Source organism: Emydura macquarii, unplaced genomic scaffold (genome assembly GCF_026122565.2).
Source record: "Emydura macquarii macquarii isolate MOO-44397 ecotype Brisbane River unplaced genomic scaffold, CSIRO-AGI_Emac_v2 contig_1451, whole genome shotgun sequence".
In the NCBI taxonomy this organism is placed as follows: Eukaryota; Metazoa; Chordata; order Testudines; family Chelidae; genus Emydura; species Emydura macquarii.
Genome location: NW_027131588.1, coordinates 694,009 through 713,817, shown reverse-complemented (window position 1 = coordinate 713,817; position 19,809 = coordinate 694,009). Strand labels below are relative to the sequence as shown.

The following is a 19,809-nucleotide window of genomic DNA, read 5'->3' as shown; positions in this document are numbered from 1 at the left end:
CATTTGGCTCACCACAGTGACACCTCTCTATTTTCAGAATTGATGTACCTTTCAAAGCTATAATCTTTGGCTTTCAAGCTCACTATTATTTGCCTTCAGGTGAACATTTTAAAGTGTATAGGCTTCTAAACAAAATGTTACAGCCTCAGCCAGATACTGAAAGGCTTGTAGATCAGTCATCATCGTAGTGTAAATTTCTTTTCAAAATAATGTTCCTCACTCTGAGTACACTTGTGCTTATTCTCAGTTCACTTGTCAAATACAAATTTGAGGTCATCGAGAACCTGAGGGCAACTTCAGCTATTCTAAAACTCATTTTCTACCTCTATTTTGTTGGGGAAATGAATTTCAAATGTAAAAATAATAGGAAAGTCTACAGATAAGGAAACAAAGGCATATTACATACATGTTTTGGTACAGCAGTGCAGTGACTGCTAGTTGGGATAACCTCATTCTATATTATCCAAGCATTTTAAAGTTTAGATAGTAACAAAGTTAAATAATGCATCTTTCTATTGAATTCATACATGTACTATTCAGAGGGTTTTAAATATATCGGCTTAGTAAAGGAGAGCTAATTATTACATTTTAACTGTTACTTTGATGTCAGATGAAACATTTAAACACAGTGAGCCTGATTCTCATTTACAGTAAGAGACCACTCTGGCAGCATAAAAGGCTTCAGAATAAATGAGAATCAGTCCCAGTATTCCTGTTGGACAAATCCCAGGATATCCATGGGAATTGTGTGGGGGAGGGGGAGGGGAAGGGGAGGTGTCAGTTTAGCTTCATACCTCTAAGGATTTTTTTACTCTGCTATGGAATGTGGCTGTATATTTTATTTAGGGCCAAAACTAAGTTATAACATTCTTTTGAAACTTCAGAGTATATTTAAGTACTCTGAGTGAAATCCTGGCCCTATTAAAGTCAATGGGAGTTTCTATCACCTAGAGCAGTGGTTCCCAACCTGTGGCCCAGAGGCCAAAAGTGGCTCATGGCAGCTTTCAAAGTGGCCCACAGCTCCCCTCCTGTTGGCTGTAGAAGGGAGCCGCTGCTTACGGACCCATGTGGAGCTCGTTTCCACAGGGCTAAACGACCAGTGCAGGCTTCTTGCTGCAGTCAAGTGGATGGGAGATCAGCACTCCTTTCCCTCTGGCTGTAGCAAGGAACACAACAAAGTGCTCTGCCTGGGTCCCTACGTACCGGGGTCCCTGCTGGAGCCAGAGGGAGGGGAGCAGAGACTGGTGGCCCTTCAGGGTTGTAAAAATTATATCTGTGGCCCTCGAGCCAAAAAGGTTGGGAACCACTGATCTACAGCTTCATAAAATTAAGCAGCCAAGGAAAGTATCTTTGCAGGAGTTTGCACCCAAGTTTCACTTTATGATTTAGGGTTCAAATAAACTCAAACCCAAAGCTAAACTGAGCTAAAACCTTTAAGTTTGACCTTTTTTGAGTTGAAAGCATGAGATCCCATTACACTATGCTTGGGTTCCACCTGAAACCACAAATAGACTCGTTCTGCTATAGACTTCACTCCAGCTCACTAACCTGGTCCAAGTTGACACCACATTCAAAGCTCTACATAAATCTGCTCCTCCTTCCTTTGTCAAACTCCATGTTCCCCCCATTCTCAATCCCGTTTTCTTAAGCTCCCAACCTCAGTCTCCCTATCTGTCAAATTCTGACATGTTCACTTTTGTGCCTTCGTCTATGAAGCTTTCTATGCATTATGTGACATCCCTGAGCTCATTTGCAAGTCTTCTACCTTGTCCACATTTAAGTCTCTCTTGAAGACCCACTTCTGCCACGCTGCCTATAATGAGACAAGGTCACTTGTATATAAATAGCATTTAAACTGCCTAATATGATTATTCCCTTCCCGTGACCTCTGTCTACTTACTTGTCCTTTGACTGTGCACTCCTCAGAGCAAAAACCACCCCTCTGAAGTGTTCAGAAAGAACCTACAATATATATTGTAGGCACTACCACAAATGAATAGTAATAATAAGTTTTGGGATTAGTAACGAAACTTGTAACAAGGTAAGTTTGTGATAGTTTCATTATAAGTCACACATCTTTAACCACTGCCTGCAACACCTGAGTACTGAGCAGGCCTCATGCTACTTATCTTATGCTAGTGGAGAAGATCACAATCTGTAACTAGACAGAGACATTTGGCAGTTCAAATGCCTGTCTTATATTTATTGGGGCAGACCATGTGTGAGACTAGCTGAATTAGGGGGACCATTTATGATATTATATAACATCAATATGTCAAAATTACAATAATTCTGAGATATGCCATGTCAGGTACCGTTAGAAAGGTTATAATTTGCTAAGTATGATTATATTGTTCATGTGTATGTGGCATATTTGTAATATAGGTTATAAATATGTAAGGCGTATTTGTATTTCAACTTGTACTATGTTTCTGGACGACACCGCAGCCAACATGGCTGCAGCAGTAGTCTGCTTATTGGCCCATTAAAGGTACCCAAAGGTACAATAAACCCAGGGAAAGAACTCAGGGGCTACACCTTATGAGTCACCAGGACTTACTCATGTGACCCTGGACTCCATTTTATTTCTGTAAATTTCCACAAGCAGCATGGCAAAGGGACATAAAAGGCAGCTGCACCCCATCCATATTGTTTTCAGTCAGTTTTCAGTCTTCAGGCCTGCTTACCTACCTCTACTCATCTATAACTGAAGCTGTGAAACAAAGGACTGAGATCCATCCAGGTACTGAAGGGACTATACAAGCCTGCAAACTCCACAATTCTAATGAAAACCTGATATATATGGACTTTCAAATCATTTATATGTATCTGATTGCTTTAATCCTTTAACATTTCTCTTATAGTTTGTTTCTTTTCTTTTATAATAGACTTTTAGTTTTAGTTACTGAAGGTTTGGCTGGCAGTGTGGTATTTTGGGTAAGATCCAAACTTATATTGATCTGGTACTGTGGCTGACCCTTTGGGGTCAGGAGAACCTTTTTGGTAAAGAGCATAGAGTTTTAAGTAACTTATCTCTTTACTGGACCTAGCTGCTGATTGCGAACCTGAGACTGAAATGCAGTAAAGGGGACTATGTATGTTTTGTTTTAGCTTCTTGATAACCAGTGAGGGGAATCAGAAGCATTGTTTGTGGCTGGTTGGGAAGTCTAATTTCAGTGTTAACCACCAGGGCTGGAAGAATCTGCTCTCCTTTTGCAGCCTGCCCTGATGCTGGCATTTTCAGGTGGCTATGCAAGGCGTGGACGGGTCACACCATGTCTTGGCCCTCTGTGAGGTATGAAAGGCAGGGAGAAGGCATAAACATCCTCATATCTTTACAAAAGGGCCAGGCACAATCTTAGCCTTCCATACACCTGAGTAACAGCAGAAAGAGAAGGAACACAGCAACAAAGATTACAAAATCTCATCAACATGCCACTCTGCAATGCCCCAGAGGACTTCAGTTTTGACAAACCTTCAGAGTGGACAGATTGTAAGATTTCACATTGCAAACAAACTGTACAAAGAAATTGGAGATGTACAGCAATTTTCTTTAATTTATGCTTTGGGAAGCAAGCAGGGTATATCTTTAAATCTTTTGACTTTTCTGAAAACAGTCACAAAGATTATTATAAAAGGGTTCTGAATAGTTGATGCATACTTCATACCCCAGAGAAATGTGGTTTATGAAAGAGCATGTTTTCACCAGAGAATTCAAGAACCAGGGGAAAATGTTGAATGTTTTATAAGAGCTCTGCATATATTGGCTGAAAACTGTGATTTTGGGGAATGCAAAACATGAATATATCAGAGACAGGTTGGTTACTGGATTAACAGCAAAAAAACCCCTTTTCATAGCAGCTACAACTGAAGAGAGATTTAACCCTAGCCACAGCTATACAGAGAGCAAAGCAGTCAGAATTAGCCAAAAGGCAGGAGCAATTTGAAAAACCTGAAACTAGTTTAGAAGCTATAAACAGATACCTGAGTATTAAAAGTTATCATAAAACCCCTGAGGCAAGGAGAGAGAACTCCTAAGCTAAGAGGGACAAATTCCAGTCTACATGCTCAAGGTGTAAAAGAAGACTTATCCCAAGAGATGACGCAAATCCAGCCAAAGGCACCTGATGTAATAAATGCATGAAATATTAACAGTTTGCAGCAGTTTGCCACACCAAAGCAGTCAGGGAGTTGACTCATAATACAGCCAATCAAGAGCCATTGTTTCTGGGATCTATCACTTGGGATGACATAGAGTCTCCCTGGAGAGTGAAACTGAATATTCAAGGCAAGACTATTGACTTTAAAACTGACTCAGGCATTGAGGTCACAGTCATCTCAGAAGGGACTTACAACCACCTTCAACCCTCCCAGAGCTGAAGTCACCTGACACAACGCTGACTAGCCCTGGAGGTATTCTGAACTGCATGGGCCAGTTCACCATAGAAACAACTTACAAATACAAAAGCTTTGCATTCAGAGCACATGTGATCAAAGGATCAAAGACCAACAACCTTTTCAGTCACAATATGGCAGCAGGAGTGAGCCTAGTGAGAAAGGTGAAAGAACTCAGAGGATTCGACGATAATGGACTTTTGAAAGGTGATCCAGTTCATCTTAATTTAAGAGACAATGCTGAACCATATAGTGTACAACACCATTACCAGAGAGACAAGAAGAGATTAACTGCAGATTTATGCATATTTAGAGGACATCACTACCTGGTCATCATGGGCTATTTTTCCAGGTACATAGAAATAACATACTTGAAAGACATAACATGTTGCAGTGTCATCAAGAAATTGAAGTACATTTTTTCCTCACTTCAGTATTCCAGAACAAATAGTGACTAACAACAGACCACAATTCCCTGCAGAAGAATGTAAGTCATTCCAAACAAAATATGATTTTGATCATCTTTCTGGCAGCCCAAGTTACCCACAAATGCATGGAGAAGCTGAGAGAGCTGTACAGACATCCAAGAAAATCCAACAGCAGGAAGATCCATTCCTTGCTCTTGTGAGTCACAGATCTACACCAATAGCAGCTACTGGATGTAGTCCAGCACAACTCCTGATGGGCAGACAAAGAACGGTTACTGACCTTCAGAACTGTTTGGTCTTCAAGATACGTTGCTCATGTCCATTCCATATTAGGTGTGTGTGCACCACATGCACTGGTGCCGGAGATATTTCCCCTAGTGGTATCCATAGGGCCACCTCTAGCACCATCTGGGGTCGCACACATATGTACTGGTATATTATATATGGTGTCCCCAGCCCTCCTCCTTCTCAGTTCCTTCTTGCCAAACCTCTGACAGAGGGGAAGGAGAGTGGGTTGTGGACTGGACTTGAGCAACACATCCCGAAGAACAATAATTACGAATATCAGTAACTATTCTTTCTTCAAGTGCTTGCTCATGTCTATTCCATATTAGATGACTCTCTAGCAGTGTGTCTGGATGTGGGATAGGAGTTCACGAACATGCCACTTGCAATACCGCTCTGCCAATGCCTGCATCATCATAGGACTTGCTAGACCTGAGTGCAGCAGGCCCGTTCTTCCATACTTAGCCATGGAGCATCCACACTACCAGGTGTAGGGAGGTTAGGTCTGGATGCAGTAGTCGACCGTAATCTTGAGAGATCAGGTCTGGCTCGGATAGGAGGGCCCAAGGGGGGCCACTGATAGATTTAGCAACATCCCAAACACCCCAACATCAGATCACCCAACCATGGTAAGAGAAAAAGCATCGGAAAGTGAATGGCTGTGGAGCCCTTTTAGGGAACAGAAGGAACAGCGGGAACTTCCTGTTCTGTTTGGTAGCAAAAAGGTCCATTTGTGAAGTACCCCACCTTTGGAAGATGGACTTGGCAACTTCTGGGTGTAAGGACCACTCATGGCGGGAAGAAAAAGACCTGCTGAGGTGATCTGCCAATGTGTTCCTGACTCCCAGGAGGTGCACAGGCTGTAGGTGTGACCCACACAGAAGTCCCACAGATGGAGGGACTCTTTGCAAAGGGATGGGGACCGGGCTCCTCCTTGTTTGTTGATGTAGTACACTGAGACTGTATTGTCTATCAATATTTGCACTACCTTGCCGGACAGCTGGGGAAGGAACACCTCACAGGCCTGTTGAATCGCTCTGAGCTCCCTGACATTTATGTGTTACGGCAGCTCCTCCTCGGACTCAAAGCCCTGGGTCCTGAGAGTCCCAAGGTGGGCCGCCCACCGTAGATCCGAAGCATCTGACACCAGCAACATTGGCTGTGGGGCTGAGAATGTGATGTGGTTTTGACCACTATGATAAGTGAATATCATGAGGGATCGTGAGTACCATGTCCAGATGGTGTCTGATCAGTGAGTATACCATTGCCAGCCCCTTTTGCAGAGGCCTGAGGTGTAACCTCGCATGCTGGACCACGTAGGCGTAAGCTGCCATGTGTCCCAACAGCCTGAGGCATACTCTTGCTATGGTGAGGGCATTTGCTGATAAGTAGACTATCAGTTCCGATATTGTGAGGAACCTGGCCTCTGGTAGGAGCGCTCTTGCTTGGATGGCGTCAAGGACCGCTCCAATGAACTCTATCTTCTGAACTGGTACCACTGTTGATTTTTGTTTGTTTATTAACAGGCCCAATGCTTGACAGGTGGCTTGGACAATCCCGATGCTGTGTTGGACTTGAAACTTCTAGTGGCCTTTCATGAGTCAGTTGTCCAGGGAGGGGAAGACCTATATACCCTGCCATCTGAGATAGGCTGTGACTACTGCCATGCATTTTGTGAATACGCTGTTGATAGGCCAGAGAGAAGCACCGTGAACTGGTAGTGCTGCTTTCCAACCACAAACCGTGGGAATCGTCTGTGGCCCGGAAATGTATTGATATGGAAATATGCATCTTTTAGGTTGAGGGCGGTGTACCAGTCACCAGGATCCAGAGTGGGAATGATGGAGCCCAAAGAGACCATACAGAACTTCAACTTATTGAGATATTTATTGAGACTACACACGTCAAGGACGGGCCACAAGCCCCCCCTTGGCTTTTGGGATCAGAAAGTAGCGGGAGTAGAACGCTCCCTCTCTCCATTCTCAGGGCAGTTCCTCCACGGTGCCTACCCATAGAAGGGCTTGCAACTCCTAGTTAAGAAGTTGCTCATGACATGGGTCCCTGAAGAGGGACGGGGTTGGGGAATAGGGAGGTGGGAATGAAATAAACTGAAGGGTGTTCTCGGCTGACACTATATTTAGCACCCATTGGTCCAATGTTACAGCAGCCCAGGCCAGAACGAAGGGTGCACGGTGATTTCAAAATAAAAGGGAGGCTGGATCCTGGGTAAGGGCTGGTAGTTCACCCCTACGCGCACCTTCAAAAGGCCTGTCTGCCTCCAGATGAGAAAGGCTTGAGCCCTACTGGGATGGGGGTGGTAGCTGAGGGTTGCCCCTGGCATCTTTTATACCCCTATTTTTATTTTTGTAGGATTTGCCTCTGGATTGGCCCCCCAAATTTTTGTGGCCGTTGGGGCTTGAAGTGCCTCCTGGTGGATGATGGGGTTTATAGACTCAAAGAGCATAGAGTGGCTCTGGATTCCTTTAATCCATGAAGCCTTGAGTCTATTTGGTCTGAAAACAGGGCTGCACTGTCAAATGGGAAGTCCTGAATGGACCGTTGGACCTCCAAAGACAGACCAGATGACTGGAGCCATGATGCTCGTCTCATTGTCACAGCCAACGCATTGTCCTGGCCACCAAATTGGCTGCGTCAGAGGCTTTTTGGAGGGAGGTACTGGCCTCCGACTTCCCCTCCTCCAGTATAGTCTCAAATTCCCATGTGGAGTCCTGAGGAAGGGAGTCACCAAACTTAGTCAAGGAGTGCCAGATATTTAAATCATACCTTCTCAACAGGGCTTGTTAGTGGGATATGCGCAGCTGTAGACTTGCTACTGAGTAAAATTTTCATCTGAAAAGGTCTAACTTTTTTGCCTGTTTATTCTTTGGGGTGGAACTCACCCGTGCCTGTCTTTTTTGTTGGCCACTATTACCACCACCAACTCCAAGGAGGGGTGGGTGTATAGATATTCAAACCTCTTCGTGGGTATGTAGTATTTCCTTTCTGCTCACTTAGGAAATAGCCCCTCTGCCCCAGGGCCTTTGCTAGTTTTATTACCCCTTCATGGACTGGGAGACCCACCTTTGATGGAGCTGCTGCTGCCAGGATGTCGAAAAGCTTGTCAGCAGGCTCCTTCAATTCAAGTGATCATGCAGGACAGTGGAGGAGGGTCCCACTACAGCCTCATCTGGTGAGGTCGATGACACTGGCAAGGGTGGAGGGATGAGCTCTTCCTCCCTGGCCAGGGTGGGCCCTTCTGGGGCTACAGCAGAGGCCTCATCATCTTGGTCTGACTTGACATCCAAGTCAGATGTTGGGTGAGTGACCACTGACGATCTTCTCCCTGAAGCCCCAGAGAATGACATGTCCTTGTGATCCTGGGGTAGGGGATGTAGTAAGAAGTGAGAACTTATGGCCTGTAAAAAAGGCTAAGGCCTAAATGGAAAAAGCCGAGTGAACAGAAGTATAAGAGGTCACTCAAATTAACTGAAATTGGCACAGGAAAGTGCTGATACTGCAAGATTGCCAAAATATTACTAAAATATGTAGCAGGTATAGGAGGTACCAAGATACTAACTCTCTTAAATGACACTTTTATGGATAGAAATGACAAAATGTGATACATGGAGTTGTTTTGCCCAAATCAGCCAATCAATGGAAAAAGGTGGTATTAAACTACGTCAAGAGGGTGGCAACTACCTACGTCAAAGGTGGCAGAACGAAAGTGTATGTAACAATGTATAAAAGAAGGTGTCAGAAGGAATACCGGCATCCAGTCTAGGGGATAACGGAAAGTCCTGCCGTTGGGCCGAGGCCATTGTAACGCCGCCTATGCAAAACTGACCAAGAGATACTCAGTAAGTCATTTCTCATTGTTCTGCACACAATAAACCTGGACTGGGGGTCTTTGTTGCTCAGCTAATCTGTGGTCGTGTCAACTCATTCGATCGTGAGAGCCGTCTCAGTTTCCTGATCAGAGCTGGGACAGCATCTACACAGGGACACATGCACGCAGCCTACACTGATAAACATCGGTGACCAACACACTGATTACCACAGGGGAAAACCTCCACGGGTTCCAAAACTGCCACAGTACAGCCCACTGACCCTGCAGCCAAACGCCATAGGAGTCCCATGGGGAAGTCCATGGCTGAGGAGATAGATGTCTGTCCCCTGGCAGGGCTGCCTTCTCCCCATCCAAGTCCAAGGAACTGCTCTCTGGGGACCACAATGGTGCCAATGTCATTTGTTCCTCCACACCATGTTGGGAATGGTGCATTCTGCTACCAGAGAGTGGTGCAAGGAGCCTGGATTTCATGTGTCTAGAGAATGGCTCTTATCCTTCAGTTTCCTGTACTGGGTCGTGATGACTGGTGTCGGGTTTCTGGGGATTTGTGCTAGGAATCTGAGGACCGGTGTTGGGATTCTGGGGACCAGCAGCGGTGATCTGGAGATTGCCTACAGTCACTTGCCTACGGTGTGGCTCCAGGGGCCAGTGCCGTGAGTCCAGTGACTGTTGGCGGGTTGTCATTGGCCCTCACATGGCAGTGGACTGACGTCTCTGTGTCAGCAGCTGATGATACCGGTACCATGTCCTGGTGCGAGGCCCTCTCTTTCTGAGGTGTTGGAGGCATGGAAATTGCCAGGAGGTCCTTCACTGCTTGCAATACCTCCAGGATGGTTGGTGCCAGAAGGTTCCGGAGGCCCTTGCTGCTCCCAGGAGTCAGCAGCTGGTCCAGGGTAGGGTTTGGGATCCAAATGGATGAGGTCAATGCCACTCCAAGCCCTGGTACAAGTCTCACCTGGTCAACTGTGCTCTTCCTGTCCCTCCTCAGGAATGGTAAGTGTCCCCGTTCGGTATGCATCTTCTTGAATGTTTTCTTGGGCACCAGGGATGGTAATTGGTATCAGGAAGAAGTCGGCACCGGAGAGAGCGCTCCGATGTACTCAGAGTTCTGGTGAGGGTCATTGACCGACATAGGCTTCTCACACGAAGTGCAGGGCTTGAAGCCCAGGGACTGGGACACCCATCCCTGGGCCACGTTCATCAACCTACAATATGTCTAAGAAAACTAATGCTTAGCAAACTAGTTAACAAACTACATACACTAAGGCATCTAAGGAAAACCACTGGGTTCTAAGAGCTTACCACAGCAAGAGAACATTCTAGCACTGTCACAGTAAGACGGAACTGAGAGGGAGGGGGGCTGGTGGCACCCTATATACTGGCACATATGTGCATGACCCCAGAAAGAGTGCAAAAGCCAGCCCTACAAATACCACTAGGGGAAAAATCTCTGGCACCAGTGCACGTGGCGCACACACATCCAATATGGAATGAACATAAGCAAGCACTCAAAGAAGAACTCAGAATTACTGTTCCAACTATCTCCAATCTGGCCAGACACAAAGAGAGTAGCTAATTATATAAAAAGACTAAAATAGTTTAGGTACACTTTTACAACAGACATCACTCTGTGAGAGTATTGCCAGGTCTAGAACCCGTTGACTGGGTTTGTGTCAAATTGGATGGAGAAAAGGAATGGACAACTCCAGCTGTCAAAAAAAAAAAAAAAAAAAAAAAAAAAAATCAGTGTCCAAATCACGTGATCAAGCCCAACAGTGGAGAACTCAACAGAAACCACTGACATCTACAGTTTGTTCTTCAAAGAACAATCCACAGAATAAACTCCATTGATGGCAGATGCAAAACAAGACAACGACAATGACTCAAGGCTTCCAAACCGACACAGCCAGTCATTGCAATTAATGGACATCCAGATAACCAAGTTGTTATGCATTCACGTCATGTAATTAGAAAAACAGTGTGATTCAGAGCCATTTAATAGATTGATATATACTGAACTTCAGACAGCGTGATCTTGTAAAAATTTTAAATGGCAGGAATGGAGAACTTAAAGGAAGAGATGTAATGGAATACTAAACTGTATTACAGTGTTCAGACACAAGATGGCACTGTGTGCAAAAATATCTTATTGCAACCTCAGCCACACCTGGCAGGGCAATAAAGGATTTTACGAAGAATGGATCTGGGGGGTATAAGCAAGCTCTGTGACCAGTCCATATCTGGTATAGAAGTACATGACACGCACAATCTCAGCCTTCCATACACCTGACTGTAAAGACTGCATAAGGGTAAGGCCACTAGACACCTTGAAAGCAATGGTATTGGGAAGGATGGAGGTAGAGTCATAGAGGGCTGGCTACAAAGAAGATTACAAAATGCATCCTCTATAAGGACGGAGTAGAAGTTGTGCTACTTCATGCTGGGGAGTTCTGGAGGCCTTTTGCCTTGGTGTGATGGGGCAGCTCCACGCCATCCACAGAATGAAAATGTTCATACAGTATAAGGCACGTCCAGTTTGTTATGTCCTACCATATCCATTTTTGTTTGTGTTTACAAATGTAAGATAAAACATTGCAATATTTCCCCATCCCTTATCTCCCTCCACCCCAATACACCTCAATCAATGTTAATTTCAAGTATCTTCCCAATCCATTACTTTTAAGGAAAGGTATTTTAAAACCTATGAGCAGCACATGGGCTTGCCAGGATTACCGAGGTATATCTCACTTAATCATTTCTCCGCCATTGCAGAGATGTTGGTGCACCTCGGTCCCGCCTATTCTCTTTCTGCGGCACATAATAATTTAGTTTCCTGTGGGCTATGATACTTTGATCTAATTTTGATTATTGGGTTTAGCATGAGGATGCTAGATGGTGTTAGGGTCCTTTGCTTTACAACAGATAAGATTAGATGATATGGTGTTCCCTTCTGGCCGTATAACTCTAGGATGTTAATAGCCACAAAAGCTAAAGTGTAGGGTCCAAAAAAAAAAAAAAAAAAAAAAAAAAAAAAGCAGCAAATATATCTACTGTTTTATTTCTAATAATGCCAGAACTTGTAGGTTAAACAATAAAAACACAGGGCCTGACTCCACTTACATCTCACTTACTCCAATGAAAACCAGGTGTAATTTCACTAAAGTCAATGAGTTACAATGCTGTAAAAATAATATGAGCATGGAATCAGACCCACAGTATGACAGCTAATGTGCAAAGTATTATTTCTAGCCCTTACTATCCAAACTTATACTATTGGGTGGTGTGTATTGCATCATCCTATTTCTCAAAAATATGCAGTATAATTTATTATTGTTGTATTCAAAAATTATTTCATAATGAAAAATTTGATGTGTCATGTACATTTTCAGCAACATAGAATCATATGAAACAAATAACATGCAGTATTTGAATATAAACATATTTCTGCATTATGTAAAAACTAAAAACAGTGAAATGAAATTGGCGAGGTGAACCCTTTACCTTTGCAAATATGAAACAGCTGTGCAAAATAACTTGAAGCTATAAGCTTTTGTAAGCATAATGCATACATTGATTTGCTTTGGGAAGAACAAGCACATACTATATATTTAAGAATCTGAAGGCTGATGCAAAATACACTGATTCTGATCCAAAATAATTTGTGAGCTAGAATTATTTAACAGCAGTCAGTACATGGACTAGCCAAGCAATACAAATCAGCCAACTAATATGTTGATCTTTGCAAGATGTTGTTTAACTTGTTAAAAGACAAACATCTATTTGTTGTTTCTTTTTATAGTCCTAGGTGGATGGTGTTTTAGAAGGAACATTAGCTCACACAATACAGATATTTGAAAACAGGAGATGGAAAACTTCTCTCAGTTATGTTCTGTTTGTGTGGGTTCTTTTTTCTCTTTTTTTTTTTTTTGTTCTTTCTAAAATTATTTTTTACTTTAAAACCCACCATAAGAATCATCCCCCTGCACTGTAAGATACAGCTCTTGTTTGAATGAATAGTAAAAGGAATTTGGTCATTTTACATTTGATTTTCATTTTTTCCTCCATATTTATATGAAAAGCTCATGAAACACAACTGGAATTTTGCAAAGAAGAATAATAAAAGAAGAATTTGTTCCTTTATGACCTCCTAATCCCTTCTTAGCTTTTAAACAATACTTCGAACAATTTATTTTTAAAATGAAGTATTCCTGCAGTCCTGAGTGACCCACATAAGCAAACAATGTGCACAATGAATGCCTTTGCTCATCATAACATGAGCAATAGCTAGTATTTACTTTGCTGCCCCTCATGCTGATTTATTCCCCAAAGACATCCCAATACAAAAAGTGCAGGTCTGCTGTGAAGAAGGTACAAACTGCTGGCTTACAGTATTGAAGATCCCTACAACTTTGGAAGGAAAAAACGGTTTAGACAGCATCCACCCTTTGGAAGATCCCTGGAGCATCTGTTAGAGTTTGGACTACACCAACGTCATTATGTGCTTTTATAGACATGTTGATGGGAGAGGTGGCCTCAGCTGTCTACTCCAAAGTTTGGGATATGTTGAGAACTGGAACTGAGAGAGGAACAAGTAAGAGCAGCGGAGAACAAGAATGGGAATGCTGAGAGGGGAAGGAAGAAAGAGATGACATCATCATTCCCAGAGGAATGAATCAGAAGATGGTAGAAGGAATATGGATGGGAATATGATTCTTGGTGGTCTAGGAAACAAGCAGCAGGTGGGAGTGGCTATCCAGAATCAGCATTTTGTAAGGCCAGGAGTTTATCACTGATGTGGAAGGAGGATTGATGTGGGAGGAAGATGTGGAAGGAAGACTGAGATAAGTGATATTTTCAGTGTTGAGCTGGGAAGGATCTGGCATATGTGCAATGGTATTGGAAATAAGCCTAGCCAACATGCTACCAGCCCCAGCTTGTCAACAAGCAGGAGACCATGCTTGAGACTGAAATCCAAGTTTCCTGTGTGACAGCATTCAGCAAATAATTTAATTGTTAAAAAACCCACATAAACAATAAAAAATGTCATGCCCACATATACCATTAAAAAACATCACATTGTGATGTTGTGCAAGAAAACCTAGGAGGTTTACAAAGCTGTCTCTTATTTTGTAGGTTGGCAAAGTCTAAAGACTGGAAGCACATCTGTGAACTAGCCGGGAAGAGGAACTAAAAGCTTAATAATCAAATGTTGTAGGAAGACAGGAGTTGGCTTCATCAAACTCAAACCCTGACAATCTAGAGTACCTTTCACCAAAGAAGGAGAACATCTGCCTTTTCCTCTTCTCAAGCAGGGGTAAACTCAGAAAACAATGGCAATGACACTTTGGGAAGATGATGATCATGATGATGAAATCTGATTATAGTGGAGATAATTTACTAACATCTAATTTAGATTTACTCTCAATCAGTAAAGAGACAGGAAAAACCAGAAATATTTTGAGTCTAGGAAAACAAGGCTACTCCAAGATGGAGATCCAGGACAATCCCTTATTGCTGACCTCTCAAGTAACAACAGTGCATCAATTTACTGATGTTAAATGATTACGGAATCTTTCAAGAAGGTTGAATAATATGATACACTACTTTCAAATTAGATGTATGAGTAATGCTCATTCATTATAAATTAAATATAATTAACCAAGACTGCGAAAGGTCTGAATTAATGCTCTAAAGCAAGATTACAGTACAGCCCTCCCTTACAATAATGCTGTCTGAAATAATACTACATTTATGGCAGCTATGAAATACATTGGCTCCCATCTTCATTGTTTTCAATTGAGTTCCTTCATTATAAAATTCATCTTGCTCAAAAATAAAAAGCGCTTTGCTTTTAAGAACAGCACCAAGTAAAGTATGCACCATGTTTCAAAACTTTAAGCAATTTCTGGAAGGTCAAAAATGTACACACAGCTTAATGAAATCTGTGGTGTTTTAACGTCATGTAAATATTAAAGGAGGTTTTGACAATTAAAAAACCTGAGAAATTTGATCAAACTTACATTAATGGGAGAAAAAAACCCAATTTTTGTTATAGAATGGTTTTTAATACCATCAATGATCTGTAGATAGTCTATAATCATCAGTAATGACCTATGGACTTCCATGTAATGTAACTTCACACATTTTGGCTCTGTGCCTACATTAACTAATTATTTAAAATTAATTCAAGCCTTCCTCCAGAAGCAAGTTTTTGTTCTTCTGTGATTTAAGTCACGGGCAGCCCACCAAAGGAGGAAACTTCATATAAATGGGCTGTTTACCCACACAATACTTGGCAAATTAAACATTTCTAGAGTCTCAAGAAAACAAACTCTCAATTCACTACCACCAACTAGGTTATTGTCATAATATCTGCAACTGTTTAGGGTCTTCAAAAGTATGAGAGCATTATGTTCTTGTCCTGTGCTTCCAGTGTTCATATTTTCAGATTATGAAGAATTTGAGGTTGACTTACGATAATTAAACAGTCTCTGTAGGTTAAAAATGAGATTTTGAGAGCATTCTTTCACACAGTGAGGTCCCATATGTAAATGGGGCTATATTGCCATGTATTGAAACAAGAAAGTCATGACTTCAGATGCAGGAAAATGGGGCGGGGAGGACAACGGGGCATTGAACACATTTCAGGTTCTCCAAAAAATATACTTGAAGTAAGGACAGGATGAAACAGCATTTGGGAATATTTTACACATTAGATAAGTAGTGTTAGAATTCCCAGTTGCTCTGTAACACATCGTGTAAGGGAGCCACAAAGATTTAGGAAATGTTCAATATGCATTACAAATCTAAAAATCCTACAAGGGCTTAAGAAATCTTAGTGAACAATGACCAATTATAAGATATACCTCCATTTTAAGAATGGTTAAAACTGCAGTTCAAAATTAAAAATAGTTACAAAATATAAAGCATAATGGATTAAAATGAAAGATTATTAGCTCACAAAGTTACAGAAAGGAAAGGTTAGCTCAAGGTTAAGTATATCAGTAACCATTATTCCAATAACATTTGGTGTGGATAAAGTGAACAATGGGGTTATTTTCCAAACTTTTTTTTTCTTTTACACAGGGCAGGGGATCACTTTCCTTTTATCAGAGGAAGTCTGTGATACATCGATGCATAGGCTGGCAAATCAAGTAATTTAGGTCTAACCCAATAGGGAAAATTCTCTTTGATTTAACAAAAGCTTTTGCGTTTTTCTCACTAGTGCATGGAATTTCTGCTTGATGGAAGAATTATCTGGGGCTATGCATGGGTTCAAGTATTTGTAGTTCAAGCTTTTGTGTTTATGTTTCTCACTAGCTTTTTCAAGACCTCAGGGAGCCATTTATTAGTCCAATATAATGTGCAATCTGGTCTCTACACGTTTTTCAATTCCCGGATGGTAAAAATACCATGAGAGCACCATGTCTTTCATCATTTTAACTTCATAAATGGCTCCCTGAGTAAAAAAACAAAAACAAAATAACCCTCACGAAACCACAACACAAATAAGAATTCTGAGATATTCTAGTTTATTTGGTTTCAGCAGGATCCTTGATGAGCAGTCGCAGCAGTATTAGATTAGTGGCTGAAAATGTTCATTATTTCTCTTTCCTTTATCCTGTGGCGAAGGACCTTTAACACAAGATTGTAACCCAAAAATAGGCTGAAGAATTAAAATATCTAAATTATCATACATGAGAAACAACAAGCCAATCCTTGGTAAATTCTCTCTTTTAACTGATATTTTGTTTATTTATTTTTCATCTTAAAATGTATAATACTTTACTATTGTGTGAATGTTAATACCTAACCATAGATGAGATTTTGTATACATTGCAAAACACCAGAACATCTTTAAATGGCAAGGAATGTATGGAGCCTTACTACTCACCAATTTTAATCTCTGCAAAGGTATTCTGCTAGTGTCTACTGGTGTCCTCTCTGTGACATTACCAAATCTGACTTCTGGAATTGCAATTGCACACATCACATGTGCCCACCTGTGAAAAGTGGCAAGTCAATAACACCAAAAACTTGTACAGAAATGTGATCGTTAAAAACAGTACACCCCTCAAATAAAACCAAACCAGCAACCATTTAGTCCTTCCCTATTAAATTTCTTTGCTTTATTTTATGAACTGCAACAATAACAAAAAGGTCGAAATGCAAGGTCTATTGACAGTGTTTATATTTAAGATTTAATTTTAGGTAGCACTAGAAAGATACCTGAAAATTCAGTTTATTTCAGATCCAGAGATGGAAAGATCAGCATAACAAAATAAATAGATTATGCTCAAAAAGTGATGACATACAATATATCATGCCTTTTCTGACACTCCAATACCACTTACATGTATGAGGTAAACTACACAAGACATTTTTTAATAAGATGTAGCAATCTAGTTTTGAAAATATTTGCCAGAAATGTGTTGTTTCAATATTAGAGAAAAATCCTTATGTTAACATAGAGTTATTGTAATTGCCCTTTCAGATATTTTCATTTGTTTTATGGAGCGCAGTGTTTGTAATGGTGCCAGCAATGTTTTACATATGGCCCATGTTTTATGTCATTTGTAAACAATTCACTGTCTAAACTACAACATTTTGGACTAACTCCACTTAGATCGAAGAGGGTATTTTTAGTCCATCCCCATATTCATATTCATACTCAACTACCAAAGCTCAATACCAGTTACATTATCACGATTCTGTGTTACCAAGCAAATGGACACAGAGTTAGAACAGAATGAAGTAGCAACGCTATCACCCTCTCAGAATTTGGCACATCTACACAAACACAGGGGCTGAATGCTCCTGGGCACGTTCTTGCCATCAGCTCCAAGTTGGACCCTGGTGGCTTGTGACTGGAGAAAGCAACGTTTGGGATCATGGCTCTACATGACTAAGGACTCACCAAAATGCACCTCACTGCAACTGCAGGAAGTCAATTGGATAGGACAAGAGTATGCTACATCTGAAGAAAAGGAGGGAGGAAAGTAATGAACCCTACAATTTCAAAGAACAACTCCACTCCTTAATTCCAATGTCTGTTCTTCTCCACCATCCTCTAATCTGCTGTCCCTTATTAAGCATCATTATATAGTCTAGAAAGGAGAAAACTGAGGGGTCATATGATAAATATGTAAAAGGTTGTTATAAAGAGGATGGTGATCAATTGTTCTCCAGGTCCACCATAAAGTAATCAGGTTAGTTTGCAGCAAGAGAAATTTAGGATAGATAGTAAGAAAATTTTCCTAACTATAAAGATTGTTAAGCACTTGAACAGGTTGCCAAGAGAAGTTATGGAAGCCCCATAATTGGAGGTTAGACAAACACCTGTCAGAAATGTTCTAGGGATAATCCTGCTTAAGTGGAGGAAGATGAAGTGGATGACCACTTGAGGTCCCTTTCAGCCCTACATTTCTATGACTCTGTCCTTCTTCACTGCCCCCAGTCATATTCCACTGCCCTTTCCAGCTCTATTCACTTACTCCACTCCAATTTTTGTATGTCCCCTGAGGTATGCAGGAAACGAGGACCTGAGAAGGTCCACAGGAATGGGGCCAGGGGCCAACAAGAATTTAGGGGGAAAGAGCAAACAGAGAACCATTCCTGCCTCTTGCACCAAATGTAATGCTATTTCAGCCAATCAGATTTGAGAAAAATATCCGGAAAAGTGGAGTATAAATATATGATAGACAAAAGTGTAATGTGGTATGAAAGTGTGATTGGCATGAGTGTGATACGAATGCTGTACTCTGAAGTGACAGAGAGATAAGTGATTTATGCAGGCTGTCCCAAACGAGACCCAATAAAGACTTTAGGACACACCACACTCTCATGGAGAACAGTTCGTTTATGCCACAATTTACAGAAATATTGTTTTAGAGTTTTAATCTTTTTTATTAAAATGTTTTTTCCCCCATAACCACCTGCCTATAAAGCCAGAGTGCCTTAATATCAGGTGGCTAACTATACAAGCCTTGGGGAGATAGAAAAATGATAAATACAGTAATTCTTCTATAAATCATCATATCAGAGTTTTATGGTCTGACCTCTATTAACCTATCAGGGTCCAAAAGAAGTGTGGTTTCCCACTGGACAGAGGGGTTCACAGCTCCCCTATAGGGTAAAGTTCCCATCTCCCCCCAGTACTCATGGTTCATTAGTCCTTCAGTCTGCCACAGCTGTATATTGCCCAACCTGCACTTCAAATCAGTGTATTTGGGAGGGGGGTAGATTCTAAATTTGGCAGGAAAAATATACTCATTGCCAGATTGGTGGGGGCAGGTTATTTTGAATCTGCTTAGAGGGTTAAAATGGTAGATCATGTCCAAGAGGAAATGAATATACGGACAGAGTGGAGATAAGGTGGTCAAAGGTGCATAATAAATGTAATTTATTATATGGACAAGGAGACAGAGCTAAGGCTTGTTGCAGAGAGCTATTATTTCACAATTTTTAACAGCCCAACAGCGGGACAAAAGGTAAAGTTGCTGGTTATGGGCATGATTATCCACAGTTTTTGCAGCCTACATAATGACTGTTTTCTCCTACAAACTAAACCCACCGACATAGGACATTTTAAATATTTTTAAGAAACTGTGCACAAAAGAGATATCTACGTGTTTTCAAACCTGCTGTGTGTGAACTCTCAGCATCAGATATCAAACGTAACTCCCGCAAGCCCACAGTCAGGGGAGGCTTTGTCTGGACTGGCAGGAAAAAAGGTTAGAGGCTCCATTTAGGGTCTCCCTTCTCACAGGAGTTTGGAATGGTCTAGCCAAGAGGGGAGGAAAGCATCACCTGAACTAGTGAGTAGGTTGGTGGGACTTAGTAAGTCACTGGCCT

The 19,809-nt window shown here is 41.6% G+C and overlaps 1 protein-coding gene across 3 annotated transcripts in view; it reads right to left on the bottom strand.

The window, feature by feature from the left end:
- Positions 1-19,809, bottom strand: part of KDM4C (lysine demethylase 4C) — a 463,532-nt gene that overhangs the window by 93,731 nt on the left and 349,992 nt on the right. For 2 of the 3 annotated variants that reach the window (XM_067553078.1, XM_067553079.1), the window contains exon 17: positions 16,850-16,958. In XM_067553078.1, the coding sequence (XP_067409179.1) occupies positions 16,850-16,958 (109 nt within the window). Of the gene's footprint in view, positions 1-16,480; positions 16,591-16,849; positions 16,959-19,809 lie in introns of those variants that run through there. The other variant, XM_067553081.1, reaches the window with a different exon arrangement.